A 21,291-nucleotide genomic window follows, 5' to 3' on the forward strand; every position below is an offset into this window, starting at 1 on the left:
CTCAAAGCTTACAAGATATTCTTAAGAAAAAAAATCAAACCACACCACAGGGATCCACTTTTCATACAGCAAAGGGAAGAAATGTTCTCATTCTATGGGAAAACTGTGCTGTTTACCTAGTGCAACAATTTGTGTCAAGTCAATTTGATGTGCTTATCAACAAGTGGTCTTCTTGAGAGAGTTCTGATCTTACAGTAGAAAATGGGTATACCTTTTTTTCATTGATTTGGTAATTATTTTCATTCATGGCAACTATTTACAGCCCATTTTCACTGTTTTGCAAAAAAAGAAAAAGTAAAGCACACATGAAATGATATGAAACATCAGTGAAACCATTTTTACGTTATTGTAATTATATGCAATTATATAATGACTGTATAAAAGGAGTATTTATCACACTTCTATCCATCTATTTTTTTCCTGATTTATCCCCATACAGCTGATGTGGTATAAAGATGGGTAGTTACCCAGCACACTGACTTGCTCAATGCATCACCGTCTTGAAAGCCTTACTCTGAGGTCGGCTACCACCTGTAGCAGCGCAGAGGTGCAGGTCCTCTACACAGCATCACCCACAGACTTAAGCCATGGGCTTTATTCGGCCATTAGCACTGAGCAAGTTCTTCCCCAGCTGAAAAGCAACCAACAACCCAGCAGAGAATTTTGAAGCATTGAAGAATTGTTAGGCCTTCTGCATAAAAAAAAAAAAAAAAAAAAAAGGCTATTTCGAAGCCCAGGGAGGTCTAACACACAGCAGCTCGCTTCTGTTCCTCACAGAGGGAAAAGCCAGGGAGCACCCGACTGCAGGCAGGCTGACCAGCCCGGTTTCCCCGCCACAAGCCTGCAGCAACCAGCGCCAAGGTCTCACCGGCGCGCCTGCAGCCGCCGCTTACCGGGCACCGGCGGGCACCGGCCGCCACAGCCCGCCACAGGCGGACTCCCGCCCTCCGCCGCCGGCTGGCCCCGCGCATGCCCGCCTGCGGGCGCATGCGCATCTTCCCCCCCCCCGCCCCCAGCCTCGGCGGAGCGGTGCGGGCCCGCCCTGGAGCCCTTCCGCGGCAGCCGCGCCCAGCCGCCCCGCCAGCACGGCCCCTTCCCGCCCGCCCACCGGCCGTCGGGCAGCGCCCCTGCTTCGGCCGGGTGAGTAACGGCAGCGGTCCACCGAGCACCTCTTCTGGCGGCCCTCCCCGGGCCCTGGCTGCCCCGCTAGTGCCGCTGCCGACCCCGGGGGCTGGGGAAGGGGCAGCAGCAGTGAGGAGACGGGCTGGGCCGGGCCGGGCCGGGCGCAGCCCTGGGGTTCCTCGGAGTCGGGCCCTGCTGGGGCGCTCCTCCGGGCTGGGAGAGGAGGGGAAGGCGCTCGCCCCGCCGCAGCCATTGTCGGAGGGGCCGGGGTCGCCCCTTGGGCCGTGGCCTCGCTCCTGCGAAGGCCCCTCGCGCGGCTCTCGCCCGCGGCAGGTGCTCGGCTCTGACAGACGCTGGGGCTTGGCCGAGAGCTCCGGTGCTTGGCTCGTCAGTGTTAGAGAGAAGGGTGAACGCTCGTAATTTGGTGGCTCGCTCAGGGAAGGGGAGCAGCGCAGCAAGCTGCCTTCGCTCCCCCTTTCCTGCTTCCAGTGCTTGTCAGACAGCCTCGCTCCGCAGCTGCCCGGGCTGTGAGCTGCCCCGGGGAGCCGCTCGCAGGTGGCTCCCGCTGCGGAAGCTGGGCCGAGGTTGGTGGTCCGCAGCTGCTCAAAGTTCGGGGTGTGTGTCAAAGTCCTTTCAAAGCAGGAGAACGCTGGCATGTTGAAATCAAATACTTTTATATTGCAGAGTAAATGATATATGGTAAACATAATTTAATGCTGGAGGCTGTCTTATCACGTTTAGAACAAAGTGCATCAGGACAGGGTTTTGTTCCTGCTGCTTTCTTCAAGTCTGGCTAGCAAAAAAATCACATTCCCTGTTTTGTGAATGGTAGTTATCCATGTTAGAATTGACATATTTCAAATGCCTCTTTCTAAATTGGGTGGACCAAAAGGAAACCTTATATTATTGGAAGTGCTTAAAAATATATATATTTAGCATGTAAGCACAGCTATAAAGTATCTGCGTGTGACATGTAACGTCTTCTTTCATCTTCAATGATTTTCAAAGGCTTTTTAAAACAGTCTTTAGAAAAATACTTCTATGCAGACACTTTTTGGCAACTTTCCCCGTTTTTCTAAGACTAGAAACACTCCTGAGGTTCTCACAAAGAAGGTGTGGTTGGCCTCTGTTGCTTTTTTTTTTTTTTTTTTTTTTAATTACTTGTGTTCCCCAGACCAAAGTGTGCTATGTAGTTGTGGTGGTTTGGACAGACTTATCAGCCCTCAGGGAAGTTTACTAAATCTGACGTGGTCAACCGATTGGGAACCAAAGTAATGTTTCTAGGTGCACATCTGCACTGTAGCTCCAGAATGAAGGGCTTTGAAGGCCTAGAAGTTTCAGCTCTGTCTAGAGCTGATCTGTCACTTCAACAGTTTTTCAGCTCTTCAAGCTGGGAAATCTTAGGAGAAGCTAAGCTTTGAAAACTTAGCTGAGAAACTTTGATACTGCCCATTAACTACCAACCTCTGACTTGTGGATGACCTTACCCTTGCATCAAGAAAGTCAGATTTTCAGAGTTCTCTTCTGTATTACACTTTCATTTGTGATGTTTAAGGAACATCAGAACAAATAAATTACAGCATTTGCCGGTTCTTACTTAAATAGATAAATCTGTTTTATTTGAACGTACTTTCTTTGCATTGCATATTTCTCTTTTGGAATCAGTAAAACTGGAAAAAACAACCCATAGGGTAGGGTAATGAAACTTGAGTTATGGTATGAGCAAAATGTTTTAGAGTAATTAAACCCCTGGGTTTTTTTCCTTTGACTAAAGAAACATCCTTATTTTGGGAAATGTGATAGGGGGAAAAAAAACCTTTGTTGTCATCTGTACACTTTTTTTCTTCATATAATAGAAACAACAAACAGAAAGTTTGCCAGCAGGATAAGTTAAGGGTATAAAAAGCAGTGGTAAGGAAGGAAAAAAACCCCAACAAACACGTCACTGTCAAGTATGAGTTTGAATGGGAGAGGTTATCCTTGAGGCAGGCTTGCTATTAAGTTTGGTGAACAGTTTAGAAAATACTTCAGCTTTTTTCACAGATGCTCTTTGCTTTTTTTTCATGGAGGTATTAGTTGTTTTAGGGAGAACAGCTGGAGGGTTTGTACTACCGTGATCAGTTTCATACTATTTATTCCCATATCAGAAACTGATTTGGAACAGAGATTGTCAGAGAGGGATAAATATATTTACATTTATTTTGTGCTTTCAAGTCCATTCAGCAGCTGGCAAATTAAAAGTAAAATAACTGTGTAAGATGTTTTTGGAGAAGGGGACTGAATGTGATGGAAATATAGGTTCTACCCTTTCATGGCAAAGCTTCATATTTTTCTGATATGTAATGAAGGAAATTGTAGTATCTGTAATCATAAAAAGATAAACCAAAAGGCATCAATTGACTTCAGTGCTTTCAAACTGGACCTGAAGTTAACAATTCATGATTTGGAAAAATGTGTGTGGTAGTGAAGAGTTAACTGAAGATCCTGACTTTTTTCAGGTACCTATCGGTGGAAAGTTTGCCAGAAAACTTTCTAGTATGGAGTGACTGGGTGATTAAAAAAAAAGATTAAATTTATTTAAAAAATATGTAGTATAATGCACAGAGTAAAGAAAATAATTTGAATTTCACAGTCATGACCTCAGCTCGTTTTTACCAGTCAGGAACTAGATTTAGGGATGATAATAATTCTGTAGTGAGGTTGTGTGCATTAGCTATGAACTGAATTGATAGAAAGCAGAGATTTTTGGAAAAGGGGTAGGGAGCAAAGCTAAAAGGAAAAAAAAAAAAGGCATTTTATGTCCAGATGCATGTTGAAAATAACACTGTATTCTAATGTTCCCTTAATTTCAGAAACAGTACAGAAAGGAAACACCTCAAAAAATGTTTAAATGTATCCAATGATAGTGATACAATATACAGACTAGATAGACTAGAAATTTCTCTAAAGGAAAACTCAGAGGACCTAGGAGCAATTAAATTATTAGTGAAATAGAAAATGTAAATACTAAATGTAAACAAATTCTTGCTTACTCTCCCTTCTAATTTGAAATCTAGGGTCATCAAATTAAACTAGTAGGTGAGTTTCTAAATGGAAGATGTTTTTTCATATTGTACAAAGAACTGACCATTTTTTCAGGGAAATCTCTGATCCATAAATAGCTGAAGATGCCTAAATATTCTGGTAAAGCATTGCTCTGTATTGGACCTGTTCTTTTCCCATAGGCAGAGACTGGTGATTTAAACTAACTTGTTCTTCCTGTTGACCTGTTACAGATGAATTTTTTTTTTTTTTTCTTTTACAATTAATTCACTAGGCAAGAGAACTAGCTTGGAACTACTTACGTATTTGGCTGGTACACCATGGGCCAACACACTTGGGGTTAGACTCCAAAAGCTGCTACTAGTTAACAAATCGTCATATGAGTCAGAGTAACTGTCTGTGTGTGAGGTCTTAATCTGCATAAAGCTGAAGTTATTCAGGCTGACTTTTTCCTACTGAGAAAGGGCCTTGCTGTTGGGTCTAAATGCACCTAACAGTCCAAGGCAAGATACTTCGTAAGTATGTAGGAGTGACCTGTGTACTGCAGTAAATTGAAGTCAGATTGTAAAATTTGGATGCCCATGACAGAAATACAAAAACACAATAATGCTATCTCTAATGGCTCTTGAATCAGAAATGTATTCTAAGATTTTTCCAGTTCCAAGGACAGACATAACTTCAGGTAGCTGTTTCACATGGCATATTTGCTCAGTCTGTTTCCCCAATATTACTGTTCTGCTGTGGCACTAGCATCGATGAGCATAATTTATCTGTCACTGTTTCCAAAGAGTAGCTCTGAACAAGCATTGCCAACCTGTAGCTTTTCAGTGCAGCTTTTGCAGTATAGGTATCTATGCCAGGGCTGAATTATGTCATCATCATTGGAACTGATGTCTCCCCGAAACACAAGACTTTACCATAGCTATCTTGTTCTAGAAATCTTGCACTTGATGCTGAGCCTATATATAAGCATACTAGAGGTTCATAATATGCTATGGTAGACCAGGGTCTGTCTTGATGCTAGTCAACTTTTAGTAAGTATGCTGCTCATTTTTTAGTATACTTTCTTGCTAAATATTCCATTGAAAAAGTACTTGTTGAAATAAGAACATGGAGCACTAAGATCAATTCTTGACACTTCAGAAAAAGCACTTTATGACAGCGAAATCTTGATGCAATAGAGGAGGAATTTAATAGCAGATATGTCAAAGAATAAAAAGGACCAGTTTCTCTGATATGGAATAGGAAAGCCCAAATGAAAGTCCTTATAAACATTCTAATTATAGTCATTACAGTCATGAATTCTTTTTTACAGAAGCCATGAGATAAAATAATAATTGTAGAAGTAATTTATCACTGGCAGTCCTCTATGTTATTTGATGAAGATCAGTAGCATCTGGGTTAAACTAAATAAAATTGAATACATTAATACAATTAATACATTAGCCAGATGAATAATATTGTTTCCTTTTAAAAAAAAACAAAACAAAACAAAAAAACCCAAACAAACAAACAAAAAAAAACCTGACCCTTTAGAAAACTTTGGTTTATCTAATCTGAAAATTGAGTTAAACTCCGAGGGGAGGGGTAGCATTGTAGACTAGAAAGAAAACTGAAAAGGTCAGGAAAAGTAATAGAAGTAGTTTGAATGTATTTAAAGTTAGTTTCTTATTAAAAGAAAAATGTTCTGGACTCCATATAATCTTTGACAAAATTCTAACATCTTGGGATGGATTATGAGCTATAGAAAAAGAACCCTGTAATTTAATGTAAAATGATGTGAAATCTGTTAATGAAAAGTCTTAAATGAAGTACTATAAGCATATATATTCCATAAAATCATTTTTCCTGACAGTAGCTAAAGGTATGGTTCCACAATGCAGTTGGGCAAAATGAGCAGCATCATTTTTGTTCCCTTCCCCCATCTGTGCTATTAACTTTTGTTGGCATTAGTTCTGTCACACTCATTCAGCTGAGACAACTTTCTAACAAGGCAAAAAGTGCGTAGGGGTTTTTTGTTATTTATTTTTGAGATGTTAACAGGGTTTTTGCCATTGAAGTGTATAAGTGGCCTTACTGTGAAACTAGATGGATCCCAGAGGTAACTAAAAGTAGACAGCAGGATGAACAGATTAAGGTTGGAAATGGAAGCAGAACTTCCCTTTTTGGCAGTGTCATATTACTAATCCAATTCAGGCTGTATTGTTAAAAAGCATATTCTAAAATTCCTTATCTAAAATTATCACAGCAGTAACAAATAGAGTGTTGTGACAACTGAGCTATATGTTAAGGCACTCTAACAGTAGTAAAGAACATTGGGAGGAAAATAGTGTGAGATATTTTTATAAGCATTTTAAAACAACCTGTGTATATCTCAGTAAATGAAAGTAAGATTCTAAAATTTGGAGGACAATGACAGAAATACAAAGTCACAGGTATGTTACGTCTAATAGCTGTTGAATGAGAAATTAAGATTTTCAAGTTTAGTGTTAGTTTTATGCATAATCTTTTTCCACATAATTCTGTGGTAACCTAAATTTTGTTAATCTTTTTCTCTGGCTCTCTTGTGTTTAATGTTGAACAGGAATTAAAGTTATAAATAAAGTAATTGGGCATTCCATTATACTGATCTTTCTTCCCCCCCTACTTTCAGGTGTCAAATCTTGCCGTGTACTATTAGTCTTGTTTTGACCTTAATCTTGGAATTCTACATGAAGTGTCATGCAGCTGTGACATTGTACTAACAGGCTGCCAGCAGCTAACTTACAGGCTTTCTGGTTGAGGTATGTCCTTAATGCTGTGCTATTTTTTGTTTACAGAAAACAAATTAAAATTTTAGATCTGTAAAGTTGCAGAGCATCATTGTTTCAGGTTTAATTTGCCATCGTATTTAGTCAGTGTATTGGTTAACTACAATGAAGTTGTTGTTCTGAAGCCAGTAAATAGGTTAGCAAATGAAACCTGTGTTCTGAACATAAGCTGTACTTCTGTCATATTGCATTTTGTCCTTTACTCTTGTTCTGCTATGTTATTCTCCTTTCATGGCTTCTGCTTTTTTTCTTCTATTTTCTGTGCTATTTCTATCAGACTTGTCAAAACATGATAGTTCTGAAATAATGTAACCAGAATTTCCATTTACTGGGATTTATTTGGGCTAGGAAAACAATGAAGTTCAGAAATAAGATGTTTTATGAAATATGTGAGTCCTTGGTGGCAGAACCTCAAAATCTGACAAATGTTCTCAAATGCAGAAATGGTTTTTTGTTCTCCCCCCCCTCTGCAAAGAACTGTTAGTTTTGCAGTCAGTGTATGTGTCACATTTGTCTCCATATTATTTCTATTATGTAGGAACTTTATGAAGCATTCCTACTGTTGAATTTGGTAATAAGAAATCTGACTTTAAAATATTTGTCTTTTGATCAGTTGCGGCCAAAATCCTTCTGTTTGGATTCTGAACTATGACATCATGGCAAGATTTCGCAGAAGAACATGCATCATTTTGTTGCTTTTTATTTTGTTTATTTGCTCCATAATGATGGCTTTGAAGACTCTGAGACCTGACAGAGCTGGATTTGGGGATCCATTTGGACTTGGTTTGTTGCCTGAGCTTCAACAACGGACAGTGCATTTAGATAATAAACAGCATTCACTAAATAGGGTTCAAGGAGATACTGTAACGCGTGTTGGTAATTTGCATAGTATCGCAGTCAATACTATGAAAGCATCTATGCCTCCTGTAAACAAGCTGGAAGAAGAGCTGTCTTCTCCTAATTATAACTTTCACATATTCTACTATAGTTGGTTTGGGAATCCACAGTTTGATGGTAAATATATTCACTGGAACCATCCATTGTTGCCACACTGGGATCCCAAAATTGCAAACAATTATCCAAAGGGAAGGCATAATCCTCCTGAGGACATTGGGGCCAATTTTTATCCTGAACTCGGATCTTACAGTTCCAAAGACCCTTCTGTCATAGAAGCCCACATGAAACAAATGCGTTCAGCTTCAACTGGTAATGAATGTTAACGTTTCAGCATGTTGTTCATTTATCCAGCCTTAAATATGAATGAACACAACTGACCCATTCTGCCATTTTTCTATGTAATTCTGGAAATGTCTGAAACTAGTAAATAGCTTTGTATTTTCGAGTTTTAACCCCCAACTGCAACCTACATCTTCAAAGCTGTGTCTGATGAGTGTAACAGCACAGAAACGTAAGAACTATATTTGTAAATCTGTAGGTGCACGTGTTTCGTGACTTACTGTTAAGAACTGATAACATATGTAGAAAATACAGAAACCATTGCTAGAATATATTGTCTGCGTATTTTATTTTTGGACATAAATACTTCAGCTTTAAGAACAGGTTTCAGTAAATCATGTTAACATGGTTATGGAGCAGTCTGTTCACATAGGAGTGTTTTTTTCTTTTCTGAATTCTTTGTGTGTAATTATGTATTAATTTGTATGTTAAAGAGCATGTAGCATTGTAGCTTTTATTTTTATAGGTGTTCTCATTAGGTATACAAATGTCTAATCCAAACCTTCTTGAACGATTGTTTCAACATAGCTAATTACAGTTTATTTCTTTGACCAAAAGTATGTTTTTTTCCAATAGAAACTGATGTTTCCTTTCTCTAAATAAGATGGACCATGTACCTAAGAATATTCAATATATTTTGGTGTCATTCTTTGTTGTTGGGCTTTATGGTCCTTTTTATGTTCATCTTCTTTAAAATAAGCAGTCATATAGGCTAATATTAAACTCTGAACAGCTGCAGAGAAATCTCAAGTATTAGTTGCCAGTAAGCACTTTTTTTAGTCTTATCTAAAGCAAAATAATGCATGATAGTATGATGAAAGCAGAGAGGGCACTTGTAGCTTTAGAAGTATCTGTGATGTTTCTCATCCTCTTAAAACAGATGTCTAATAGAGCTGAACTGGTGGAAAAGGCACCAAAATGGTTTGCAAAATAAGGGTTTTTTTAGTAGCTTAAGTTAGTTTTCTATTTAAAATTCAGCAATGTGAATGAGTAGTTCATGCTTCCTGTGACATACTCTTTATAACATATTACTGATACTGTCAGAAGTTATTTTTTTCTGCTGTTATTCTGACATGGATTTAAGTACATTTGAATTTGTTCTCTTCCATCTAGATTTGACCAACATAAATCATCAACTTTTTTTCCTCAGGTCATTATTTCAAATATTGCATCTTTTTTAATAAGAATTATACTTTGCTCATTTTTTGTGTACTGTGAGGTTGACTGTTTACAGTTTATTTTTGTTTCTTAGCCAATGTATAATCCATGACTTCATATTACATTCCATCAAATAATAATTTTTCTTCTAGCCTTTTTTGAGGCTTTATCAAGGATCTTACAAAAAGGAGAAAAATGTTAAGTGGTTCTTTCAGCCAATATTGTATAATGATTGAAGGCATACAAGCAATTTGAGCAGCAGGAGTGTCATGCAGTGCTTCCTTGTATTCTTATATTTTACAATTCTTCCCTTATTAATTTCCTAAATTGTAACAGATTAATGCATTAGATTTTATTCCTTGGATTACTTGGTGAAATTTATTTTATTGCACCAAACTGTTTTTGAAGTAGTCCAGTTTGAAGTCCTTCGTTTGTCTTGAATGACTCTACTCTGGTTTTAAACATATTTATGCTATTTTTGGCATGGAGTCCATCCTTTTTTAGACTCCTGAAGTGGTACATAACTTTATTTTTTAACCACAGGAAAGAAAATATTAAGTAGTCTTTCTGAGGGAGAGACCAATGCAAACACGCATTTAGGTTCCTTGATGAACAATTCTGTCTCCTGAACTCTTCCCTGTCTCCTAAAGCTACAGAAGAGGGTCTTGACAGACGTTGTATTTAAGACACCTGGACTGTTACCTGAGTTTGTTGCTGCTGATCTACTTGTCCTTTACATCTTACTCGTTTGAATTTTGTCCTTTTCTTTCATATGAAATAAAAGATAGGGTGATAAAATGCAGTAAAATATTGCATTTTTCCTGTCCTTGAGCAGACTATCTCTTGTGATAGACTATTATTTGTGATTCTCTCTTTGATAAAATGTGGAGAGAATATGCTGAGTATAGTTGAACTAACTTCTATATATAGTGAGCTCAGATTTCTGGTTTTGATGGTAGAAGATGATTGTGTATTCACTCTAATTTATGCTTTCTTTTTCATAATTTTGGACTTGTGTTTTGGAAATTGTCAGTCAGAAATATTATGTTAGTAAAATAGATAAAATTTAGAGTATATACTTCCCTATCTCCGTGATGCGATTTGTGTACTTAAATCTTTGCCTAGTTAAAAAGAATCACATTGACTTATTCTTCCATATGTTTTAAATAGTATTGTTAGGAAAATATTCCTACATCAGTATTTCATGTATTTCTTTCTGTCTGACCTTCTTCCTGATATTATTTCCAGCTACACACCTAAAAGGTGTAATTTATTTATCTGACAGAATTTTATTTTAGAAGGAAAGTGTTTAGTGTTTCTGAAGAGGTATGTGTTCTTTTGCTTTCATGGAGAGCGTCAGGGAAATTTACGATATAGGGACATTTTATTTGTTGTCGACTTCTTTTTTGACAAATAGTCAAGGAATAGTAACATCCTTAAATTACTCAAGCATTTTTTTAGGTAATAAATTTAAAAACTAATTTCACATGGTTGGATGGGTGGATTACACCATAGTAATTGCTTTTAGCAAGAAGGAAGGTTGTGGGATTATAGTCACTGCTTCTAGTACGAAATTGTTGTTTTGTAGTGGAGTCAGAGGTACAATGCAGAAATATGGTAGGGGATAAAGTTTCATAAAATAAGGATCTCTTATCACATGCATAGCCCTCATCTCTTGAGTGTTCTCTAACCCTATGTATCTTGATATTCTTTGGCTGTACTGTGGCATAGCTATAACGCCTTAGTTGGGAGCATTCTCCTCCTCTTGGTACAACCTGGAAGTTAGGATGCTGTGCTGAAAAGTGGGTGGGAATGGCTCTGAGTGTTAGGCTTGGGACACTGAGCACAGATCTGTGCCCTTGACAGATGATCTTACCACTGTTTGTTTTGTTGTCTTTTAAACAGAGAAGTTAAAATCCACTCTGAGAATACTGAGATTTTGTAATTGGTTAAAAACTACTTTGAAATTCTCATTTATATTATGTGGATTTCACATCAAACAATAAGTATAACTCATTACAGTGTTATAATATACATGTTTTATGTTAAACAACATGATTTAAAACTTAAGTTTTGTATTTTCAGGTGTAATAGTGCTTTCATGGTACCCACCAGGTATGGCTGATGAAAATGGAGAACCAACTGATGATTTGGTGCCTGTTATTTTGGATTATGCACACAAATATAATCTAAAGGTAAAGTATTTTTAAGATGCATAAAGTAGGACTACTTAAGAAAGTAAACCTTGCTAAGAGTTTACTACGTTTGATTCATGGTGTAGAGCAAGAAGGCTTGTCATGTAAGAATCATAGAATACAAGGTTGGAAGGGACCTCAAGGATTATCTGGTTCAACCTTTCTTGGCAAAAGCCAGGTGTAGCAAATGGCTCAGCACCCTGTCCAGCTGAATCTTAAAGCTGTTCAGTGCTGGGGAATCCACCACTTTGCTGGGGCGATTATTCTAGTGGTTGATTGTTCTCACTGGGAAAAATTTTCCCCTTGTGTCCAATCAGAGTGTCCCCACGAGTAACTCGTACCCATGGCTCCTTGTCTTTTCCATGTGACTCCTTGTAAAAAGGGAGTCTCCATGTTCTTTGTAGCCACCCTTCAAATACTGGAACATGGTGATAAGGTCTCCTCTAAGTCTTCTCTTCTCAAGGCTGAACAAACCGATTCTGTCAGCCTTTCCTAATCTGGCAGACTGCCCAGTCCCTTGATCATCTTCGTGGTCCTTCTCTGGACTCTCTTCAGCCTGTCCACATCTTTATTGTATAGTGGGGAACAAAACTGAACACAGTACTCCAGGTGTGGCCTGAAAAGTGCTGAGTAGAGTGGGATAATGACTCTTTATCTCTGCTGGTGATGCCCTTGTTGACACAACCCAGCATCCTGGTGGCTTGCTTTGCCACTGCAGCACACTCTTTGCTCATATTGAGCTGCTTGTCCACCGGACCCCCAGGTCCCTTTCCACAGAGCTGCTCCCCAGTCTCTGCTGCGCTCCTGGATTATGTTTTCTCAGGTGCAAGACCTTACACTTGTGGCTTCTGTTTCTGTCGTCTTTTACGCTGCTGCTCTTTTGGGTCAGCAAAGCAGGTATAAGTGCCCTTTGAATTTCACTGAATTTTGATAAGATCTAAGCAATATTGCCATATAACTAGAATAAATATCATATTCTGCCTTTGTTTTGGTTCAGATCTAAAGCTTATAGAATCTAGGTATGATGGGGTGGATTATTTTTTCTTTTTAGGAAACAGTTTTTAAAATAAGACAATACGTTGTTTTCAAATGAGTCTTGGGAGTTGAGGGGAGTATCACATATTTCAAAATATTATGGAATACAATGAGCTATAAACTGAGAAACTTGAAGAAAGAAGAAAGACTAACCTAATTTTTTTCATTACCACATAACTTGCTGGCATGTGATCATAGAGGTCAGGAGCAAGCATCTATGAGTAGTGAAAAGGGATTTATAAGTTCTAGTTTGAATGAATGTCTTTATGCCAGAAGGTATCAGGAACACTTGCCTTGGACAGTAAGGTCAGAGTTGCTGCTCTGACTTTAGGTTACTCCATGACATGACAAGATAGAAAGGCTGAATTACCAGTTTTCTGGAATAAGTGAAATATCAAATCAATTAAAGATTATGTGGATTGATCAGTAGAATCTAAAATTGTGGTTTTATTTTATTTTTAGAGTAAAACTCGCATTTTCCCTTGGGATAAAGAAAACATGCATTGCCTTTTAGTCTTGCTGAGTAGTACATTTGAATTTTTAAATTATCTAAGTAGCTGTATATGTTTGATCTCTGGAGCATGTTGTCTGTACTGGGGACTAAAAATACAGCCTGTGCATCTGCTCTGGTTTTAGTTGGTCATGCAAGTTGCAGATTCTCAGAGAAATTTCCTGTCACTAGTAGCAACAGTAGATTCTTTGACAAGCAGGAGGAAAGTGGGAAGGTTAAATGAGATACAGAAGTAATTTTGAAACTGTTAAAAATGCTGTGTGAATTGCATTGTGGTGTAAGTTGAACATATGTAGTAGGAAATTATTAAAAAGAAAAAAGAAGTATTATCCTTCCCTAGAATTTTGAAATCATCTGATGGAGCTTGCTCTCACCTAAAAGAACTTTTAACATTCAAGTCTCTCAAGGGATCCAAGGCAAAATGAAATAAGCTACCAAGGAAAATGCATGTAATAGTATGGTAATGAATGGAGTATGGATGGAACTGCAGTTGTTGCTGGGAATAATTAGTAGAATACAGATATTAAGTATAGATACTACCAAGGAATACTACCTTCACTATAATGTTTTTAAACATTCTTGTGCTAGTAATTTATTACAGTTAAGTGTTAGGAATGTCAGTAGACCAAAACCAACATACAAATTTCATTTCTGTTATGTCTGCTAAAAGATAAGGCCTTTTGATTTGCCTGGTTTTGATAGTTGGAAATGAAATACAAAATTATAGTGCTTTTCAACCTGTCCTGTCAGTCCTAGTGATTTAGTCTAACACAGTATTTTTCTATAGTTTGTATCTGGTTGACGTAGATATTGGCTCTACAATGGAAATTTGCTTCTGTTGCAGAGTTGTTGGATACTTCATTAAATGCGTTCTGCTTCTGAAAAACTAGTTGCTTTGATTAATGTAATACACTTCCATTTAATTGTATGTTTGAAAACAGTGGCATTTTTACATTGAAATAACTTCACATGTATAGGCTAAATAATTCCATAAGCTCCAAGGTTGAAATTTAGAGCACTAGCAGTACATTTTATTAGATTCAGTTCCAAAATTTTATTACTGTTGATAAATCTGTAAAATTATAACTTAAAATCTATTTTGAGACTGAAAAGTCTCCGTAGAGAATTATCTATAGCAAATTTGGTACATTGTTTAGAAATTAAATATTAAAATGTTTCATTGGTTAATCAGTTCTTTGACATTTGAATAGATATTTTATTTCAATTTTTAGTTTCTGCTGTAGTTTGTTAAGTTTTCTGAAGCATGCTTGCTACTCGCAGTAGCCTAGAGAAAAGAAAAGCAGTGTTTTAATGTAAAAAACCTAAATATTTACTCTATTACCAGACTTCCTTGGATCCCAAGCTTCTAATCTTAGCAATGCAGAAGTGAATTAGGGTTGGATTATTCTCAAAATAGACTAATAAAAATGTTTGCTCTGTAAAGAACTATAGTTAATATAATTGGTACTTGCTTCATATAATATGCGGTGCCCATGTATTCAGTAGTGTTTTATGTTTGTGTTGCTCTTACTACATTTCCATCTTTCAGGTCACTTTTCATATTGAACCTTACAAAGATAGAGATGATCGCAGTATGTACCACAATGTCAAATACATCATTGACAAGTGAGTGCTTTCAGAATGGTTTCCTTTGGGTTCTGTTACATGCTGGTTTAGGGGACTTCTTTATATTATCAAAAGCTTGGAAAAATATATAAAAATGCATACTGAGACTGAAGAAAACTATAACAAACTTTGTTCATATTTCAGTGCTACAAAACTCAGTCTGTTTTTTGAATATCGAAGTGTGACTTTTACATAGATACTCAACTGTAAATTGCTTTCAACATTCATTAGTATCACGTCATGATACTTCTGATTAAAGCAGTTAAAGTATTAGCTACATGATATGTAAATTAAACATACATTTTTATAGTGACAAACTAGCAGCTAGAGCTTTAATGTGTGGACCTCTAGTGATTTTAATTAAGCTTGACAAATTCTATACAGGTACTTGTTTTGTTTATCAATGCTACTTAGACTGTCTTATTTCATACTGAATTAGAGTTGTCCTTCAGAGAAAACTAATACTTATAGCGCAGTTTGACACTAAGTTACTAATTTGTAGTAATTTAAAGGTTCTTTGCAGATTCATTATTTGATACTTCAGCAAACACTGGGCTGAAAATGGTTATGAATTACTATGTTTTAAAAGGCATGCACTGTCTTTTTAAATTAGTTTGTAGGAAAGGTCTTCAGCTCAGATTGTGAAACAGTATTTTCCAAATGGCGAATTTTGTCTTAATGATACTTGTTTGCTTTATAGATATGGAGGCCATCCAGCCTTTTACAGGCATAAGACCAGCACAGGCAGATTTCTTCCCATGTTTTATGTTTATGATTCTTATGTAACAATTCCTGAAATATGGGCAAATCTGTTAACTGTTTCTGGATCCCAGACTATTCGGAATACTCCATATGATGCACTATTCATTGCACTTCTTGTAGAAGAAAGACACAAGCATGACATTCACAGAAGTGGTTTTGATGGAATGTACACGTACTTTGCCACCAATGGCTTCTCCTATGGCTCATCTCATCATAACTGGGCAAGTTTAAAAGCCTTTTGTGATAGTAACAACTTAATGTTTATTCCAAGTGTGGGGCCAGGGTATGTTGATACCAGTATCCGACCATGGAACAACCACAACACCCGTAATCGTGTCAATGGGAAGTACTATGAGACTGCTTTCAGTGCAGCCCTTTTGGTGCGACCAGAAATTATTTCTATTACATCTTTTAATGAATGGCATGAGGGAACTCAGATTGAAAAAGCTGTCCCGAAACGGACTGGACAGGTGGTTTACCTTGATTATAAGCCCCATAAACCAAATGTTTACCTAGAGCTTACTCAGAAGTGGTCTGAGAAGTACAGAAAAGAACAAGAACAGTGGCTGATGTGAGCTGTTGCTGCTGCAGTTGTTTCCTAACACATTGACTACATTGAGAAAGAAATTGAGAGCTGAAAAATTTGTTATTAAATGTCTTTATTATAGATAGTCAAATTCTTATATCTCTTGAATGTATATGCACTACTACTGAATTTGAATTCTGAAGAGTAAAAGATGATGAGAATATTGGCATTTCTGTCTTATTGGATATTGTAGTTCAAGAATATTCAGGGAAAATGCTGGTTTTGTTTGTCTTTTTTTTTTTTTTTTTAAACTTCATAACTTGCATGCTGATCTTCCAGAACGTCTGCATGGGATAACTACATGACCGAAGTAGAACAAAAATTTGGCATAGTTATAGTTAATTTCCTTTATTCTTGTAGTTGTGTTTCTAATCAAAGTGATGCTGTAATCTAAATTTTTATCCTGATAGCTTCTGCAGGATGCGTGTCTGTAGCATGTGGAATAATCTACATCTACTGTTTTTAATGCTTTGCACACACAGAGTTCTTGACATATGATTAGCTTGTGGTAAAAACACTGAAGAAGTATGTGTGATGCAACACTAGTGGATTTTTTTTCAAAAAAGAAAAAAAGAAAAAGTACTTGGAAGATTGAGTTCCAAAGAACTGCTGAAAGATTTCTAGTTTACTTCCATTTGTTCTGTTTGGTGCAGACTTTTGCAGATTACTGGATACTAACCAGTAACATAGTTTTTTCTATGTTACTTTGAATTAAAAAAAAAAAAAAGGTATTTGAAACTGACAGTGGAAAAGATTTTTGTGAGGGGGGGAAAAAAACCCTAAACATTCAAAAAGTATACTAAAACTTCCATTCTTACATGTCTGCTAATTGACTGCAGACACAGATCTAGTGTGGTTTTTAAAATGTTTAAAGATTCTAAAGCTAATATCTTACTAGTCCTACAATAAATATAATTTTAGGAAATGCTTTTTTGTTTCTGATTTAGGAGCAGTCTGGTTTGGAAGCAATGACAGCAACTGCCCATTAGTTTAATTTGAAATCTGAGATTTCTGTTTTTCATATAGTTCATCTAGTTGTTCCAGGATTCAGAACAGTAGATACTAAAGTCTTGTAATCATTCAGCTAAGCTCCCTACCAACACTATCTTTCATACTGTGGTGTGGCTGGAAACGAGTACTTTCCAGACCTAAGAATCTCACATTTCAAATGTTGTGATTATTAATTGTGTTTCTTAATGGAGCTTGAAAGGCTCAAGTCACGTGGACATGTCTCCTCAGCAACCCTTTCTTGGCATTTTCATACAACTTCATAGAGAAGTCCTGAACTTTGGAATAGTAGAAATTGCAGTGGTTTGTTTATTTGTGACAAATGTTTAATCTGTAGCAAAGTGGCTTTTTTTTTTAGTTGTTTTTTTACATTTATATACAAGGTGCTGATTCTGTGTTTTAGTTCCTATGCTGGAACTATTGTGACCACTAGAATTCCACTGATTTCAGCAGGACCCATGGAAATTACACTCCTTACTCAGTTCTCACAGAAATCTGTTCATGAAGTTGTAGGATGAATGTGAGGACTTGTGGTTAAAAGAAGAAAACAAAACAAATCAGTATGTTTTTTCCAAAAATTATTGTCATTCCAAATAAACATAAGCCAGTTACTACTAATATTTTTCTAGAGTCTTTCTGGTATGAGAGAGGTTTGTTTATGTATTTTTTACTTATTTACAGTTTAATTCTCCTGTCATTTCTCTGCAGTTGTTAAAGAAATGAGGTATCACATAATACCCTCAGCTGCTTGAAAAACATGAAGAAATAGGGTGACATATATAACCTCACGTGTTGAAGTGCACCTTGAGTTATTAGAGTCTTATTAATATCTCTTCTTAATTTTTTGCATTTTCCTACAGCATTTCTGCAAACTCCAGAGTGCTTCTGAAAGAGATGTTTACTAATGCTTATTTTGTTTTACTTACACTCAGGTGGATAAACTGAAGTAGATATAGGTATGACCACAGTCACAAGATAGTGTCTGAGACATATGAAGCACTTGCTAGACTTCTACCATTTCCAAGTTAACCACTCACTCCCTTTATTAAGGAAACTGATGTATATGTTTTTTACTAGAAATCCCTTAAATAGCTATACATAATTTGGTTTTGTAATTTGTTATATGTTTATGCTTTTACAGCCTGAAGAGCCCATATATTTATTTGAAATGTGAAGGAATAATTAAATTTTTGCATATCAATATTGCATATATTATTAAAAAATAATCTGAAATCAAACCTGTTGAAAGGACCACTCTCTGTTTTCCACCGGTCTTGTCATCCCCCGGTCTTTTCTCACTGTACTTGTCTGAGTACTTTACTAATCTTGACAACCTTGCACTCAGCTTTCTGCTCCTTACTTTCTCCTGGTGGCAGTTTATTTTCTCTGTGACAATAAAAGTTGTTCCTTTTGTTGCTGTTTATAGAAATGTTTAACATTTATTGTATTGTACAACTGAGGTGATCTATCTTGTTTAAAATATAATTTATGGTATCAGTGTAATGGATCTTCATTACTCTGAAAGACTTCGGTACTTGCTGTAAAGGTATTATTTAGCCCTTGCCATGAAGTGGTATGGGCCATGACACAACTGGTGTCTAATGGCATCTTTAGAAGAATTTACAGAATTTCTGTAGAAAAGAATGAAGATTAAGTGCCTAGAAATTTGTTGCCCCTGAGCATTTACTGTATTATGTGCTTGATGTGTTTTAAAATATAGATAAGCAACCTGATAAAATATGTCAGAGTTTAGAATTTAATTTGATAATCCTAAGGAGAGCTGATGGAATAGCAGCTACTAGAACTACCCCACCTGCCTGCCCGATACTCTCTCTGTACTTAGAGCAAGTATTAGTGCTACTTCTTGTTATAGGGGATGGAGAGTTTTGCTGATGGACTGCTGCTGCAGTTATGATAGTTTTTGGAAATTTGAGTAAAAATAGATCTGTGGGAGAGGATTTGTCCAAATGCAGAGGAATAAGATTGTTGTAAGTGCACAGTTACTGGGGTGAGGGAGGTGAAAGGTGAATGTATTTAGAAGGTGATTGCTCCAAACTTTACAGTTAATAAAAAAAAAAAGACTAATATGCAACCAAAATTAGGGGGAAGAATATTTATTATGAGTTTCAGATCTGAAGTGGAATTTGAGGAATGTCTGGATCATATTTCACTTTGGCTTCACACCCCTATTTATTGACTAATTGAAATTAAAATATTGTAATGATTACTTTGAAAGTAATATTTTTACACTGATCAGTTGCATTTGACTCATCTTGTTATAGTATGTTATAGTACTTAGAGTGATATACTACATTTATATAGATTAGGCAAGAAACACTGTGGGAAGATTTAGTAGAGATCATGCCATACTATGCCTCTGCAAATATAGAAGTACCTGAAGTTATTGATCACATACTACTGACTGAGTATCCCCAGAGGGAAAATGGTTTCTGAGACAAGTAGCAAGTCTTTGTGGTAAAAGAGAACTTCTTTTTAAAAGGAAATCTATAGGTTCATTTCTGCTTCTGTCAGTTGTGATTAAGTAAATTGTTTTAGTTCTGTGAGCTATTTCAGAACTGAAGCTTAATACATCTTCTCTGAAATAAGAATTTATATTAAATCTTGTATAGTAGTGCATGTTTCTCAGATCTATAAACTTGTATTGAATTTTGAGGGAAAGAACACGTGCATATGCTGTTACTATTTCAGTGGCAAGCTGTAGATTATTGTGAATATAGTTTACTCATGTTCATCGTGTTTGTCTAGTGCCTTTCTTTTCAGGTGCCAGTGATTTGTCTCTTAAGAGGTTATTGAAGCAGAAGGGTCTTTAGTGAACTTATTTTTATTATGAAACTTGGTATGTATACACTCTGCATAGTTTGAATTAACACCTTTTACACATGGCTCTTGGGTTCTTTTGAAAACATTTCACAGGAGCGTTTTCAGCCCTGGGTTGCTAGTAGGAGAATGTATCTCTGGGCACATGAACAAGGACGTACTGTAATTTAGGCCACTTTTTTTGTGAATCTTGTGTACCTAAAAAGGGAATAACGTATTTACAGACAAATTATTTACCACTTAATGTAAGATGAAAATCTCTCTCCTAGTCCTAAGGTATTTTACAAGTGTTGGTCTTCATCTTTCTACTTGCTTAAGATAGTGTCAATATTACATTCCTTTTACTTTTGACCAACATGTTAAATGTTGCATAAACTTCTAAAGTGATTGTATTTCTAAGACTTCATAGTTGTAATATTCAGTAAAGAGAATCTACAAGATTATTGGCACTGCAAGAAAGCCTGATATGAATTTGATATCATATAGGTATGATTTTGCTGTGAATGGATAGTGTATCTTTGCTATGTATTGAACATGAGTAAAAAAAAAAAAAATCATTTCTTTTAATACCCTATCTGGCTGTGGCAGAGATGCATTTGCTTACATGAATATATAAAAACAAGTGTGTGTGTGTGTGTGTATTTATATATATTATATATGTGCATATAACTTGAAGTCATTATTTTTGAAGTACTATATCATTGTATTAAAATTACAGGCTGGATTCTGCTACTTTTAAGTAAGCAATGTTTTTAATTCCCTATGATGTTTACAAAAAACCTAGTTATGTATGAATACTTCCATGAACAATAAACATATGCCCTAAAAGTGTGATTTAAATGGAGTGTGTGCTAATATTTTTTTAATAATATGAGTTTAGAAAGTGAATTTTTGCTTTTCTGTTACAGTATATGTGTAGAATTTAGACTGAAAACAACAGGCTTATCACCATGTTTTTAAACAGACAATACTCCTGAAGTTTTTAGGCCTATTTGTATTACATCTTATTAGGCTACTAAGTAAGTTCACTCGTGCATAGTGTTACAGGTATCTTTGAGTCCCAGGGTATGACTGTCTTTTGCCAAGGTAAAACTGAAGTTTACAGCTCATACAGAAGTTTAAGAGGGATGGGCACACAAATAATTAACCTTGCAGGAGAATGGTTTACAACTGAATGCTACAGTGGGGTCAAAAAATTATTTGTTGCATTCTGATAGAATATTGTGCTATTCAGGTATAAAAACTGTAGGAGGTAAGGGGTTGCCATTTTACTTAGTTTTACATTTCTGTGAAAATTACCTTCTTGGTATTTGAAAAATACATCTTGTTATTCCCAGCAAGCTAGCTACATTGTTAAGAAAG

General features: G+C 36.5%; 1 protein-coding gene across 1 annotated transcript; it reads left to right on the top strand.

The window, feature by feature from the left end:
- Window positions 1–495: 495 nt before the first annotated feature.
- On the top strand, window positions 496–20,769 carry MANEA (mannosidase endo-alpha). The gene is made up of 6 exons (XM_074862108.1): window positions 496–1,140; window positions 6,818–6,947; window positions 7,588–8,180; window positions 11,454–11,563; window positions 14,659–14,735; window positions 15,436–20,769. The coding sequence occupies exons 3-6, from the start codon at window positions 7,631–7,633 to the stop codon at window positions 16,070–16,072; spliced, it is 1,374 nt and encodes a 457-aa protein (XP_074718209.1). The 5' UTR covers window positions 496–1,140; window positions 6,818–6,947; window positions 7,588–7,630; the 3' UTR covers window positions 16,073–20,769.
- The last annotated feature ends 522 nt before the right edge of the window (window positions 20,770–21,291 follow it).

Source organism: Strix uralensis, chromosome 3, assembly GCF_047716275.1.
Source record: "Strix uralensis isolate ZFMK-TIS-50842 chromosome 3, bStrUra1, whole genome shotgun sequence".
In the NCBI taxonomy this organism is placed as follows: domain Eukaryota; kingdom Metazoa; phylum Chordata; class Aves; order Strigiformes; family Strigidae; genus Strix; species Strix uralensis.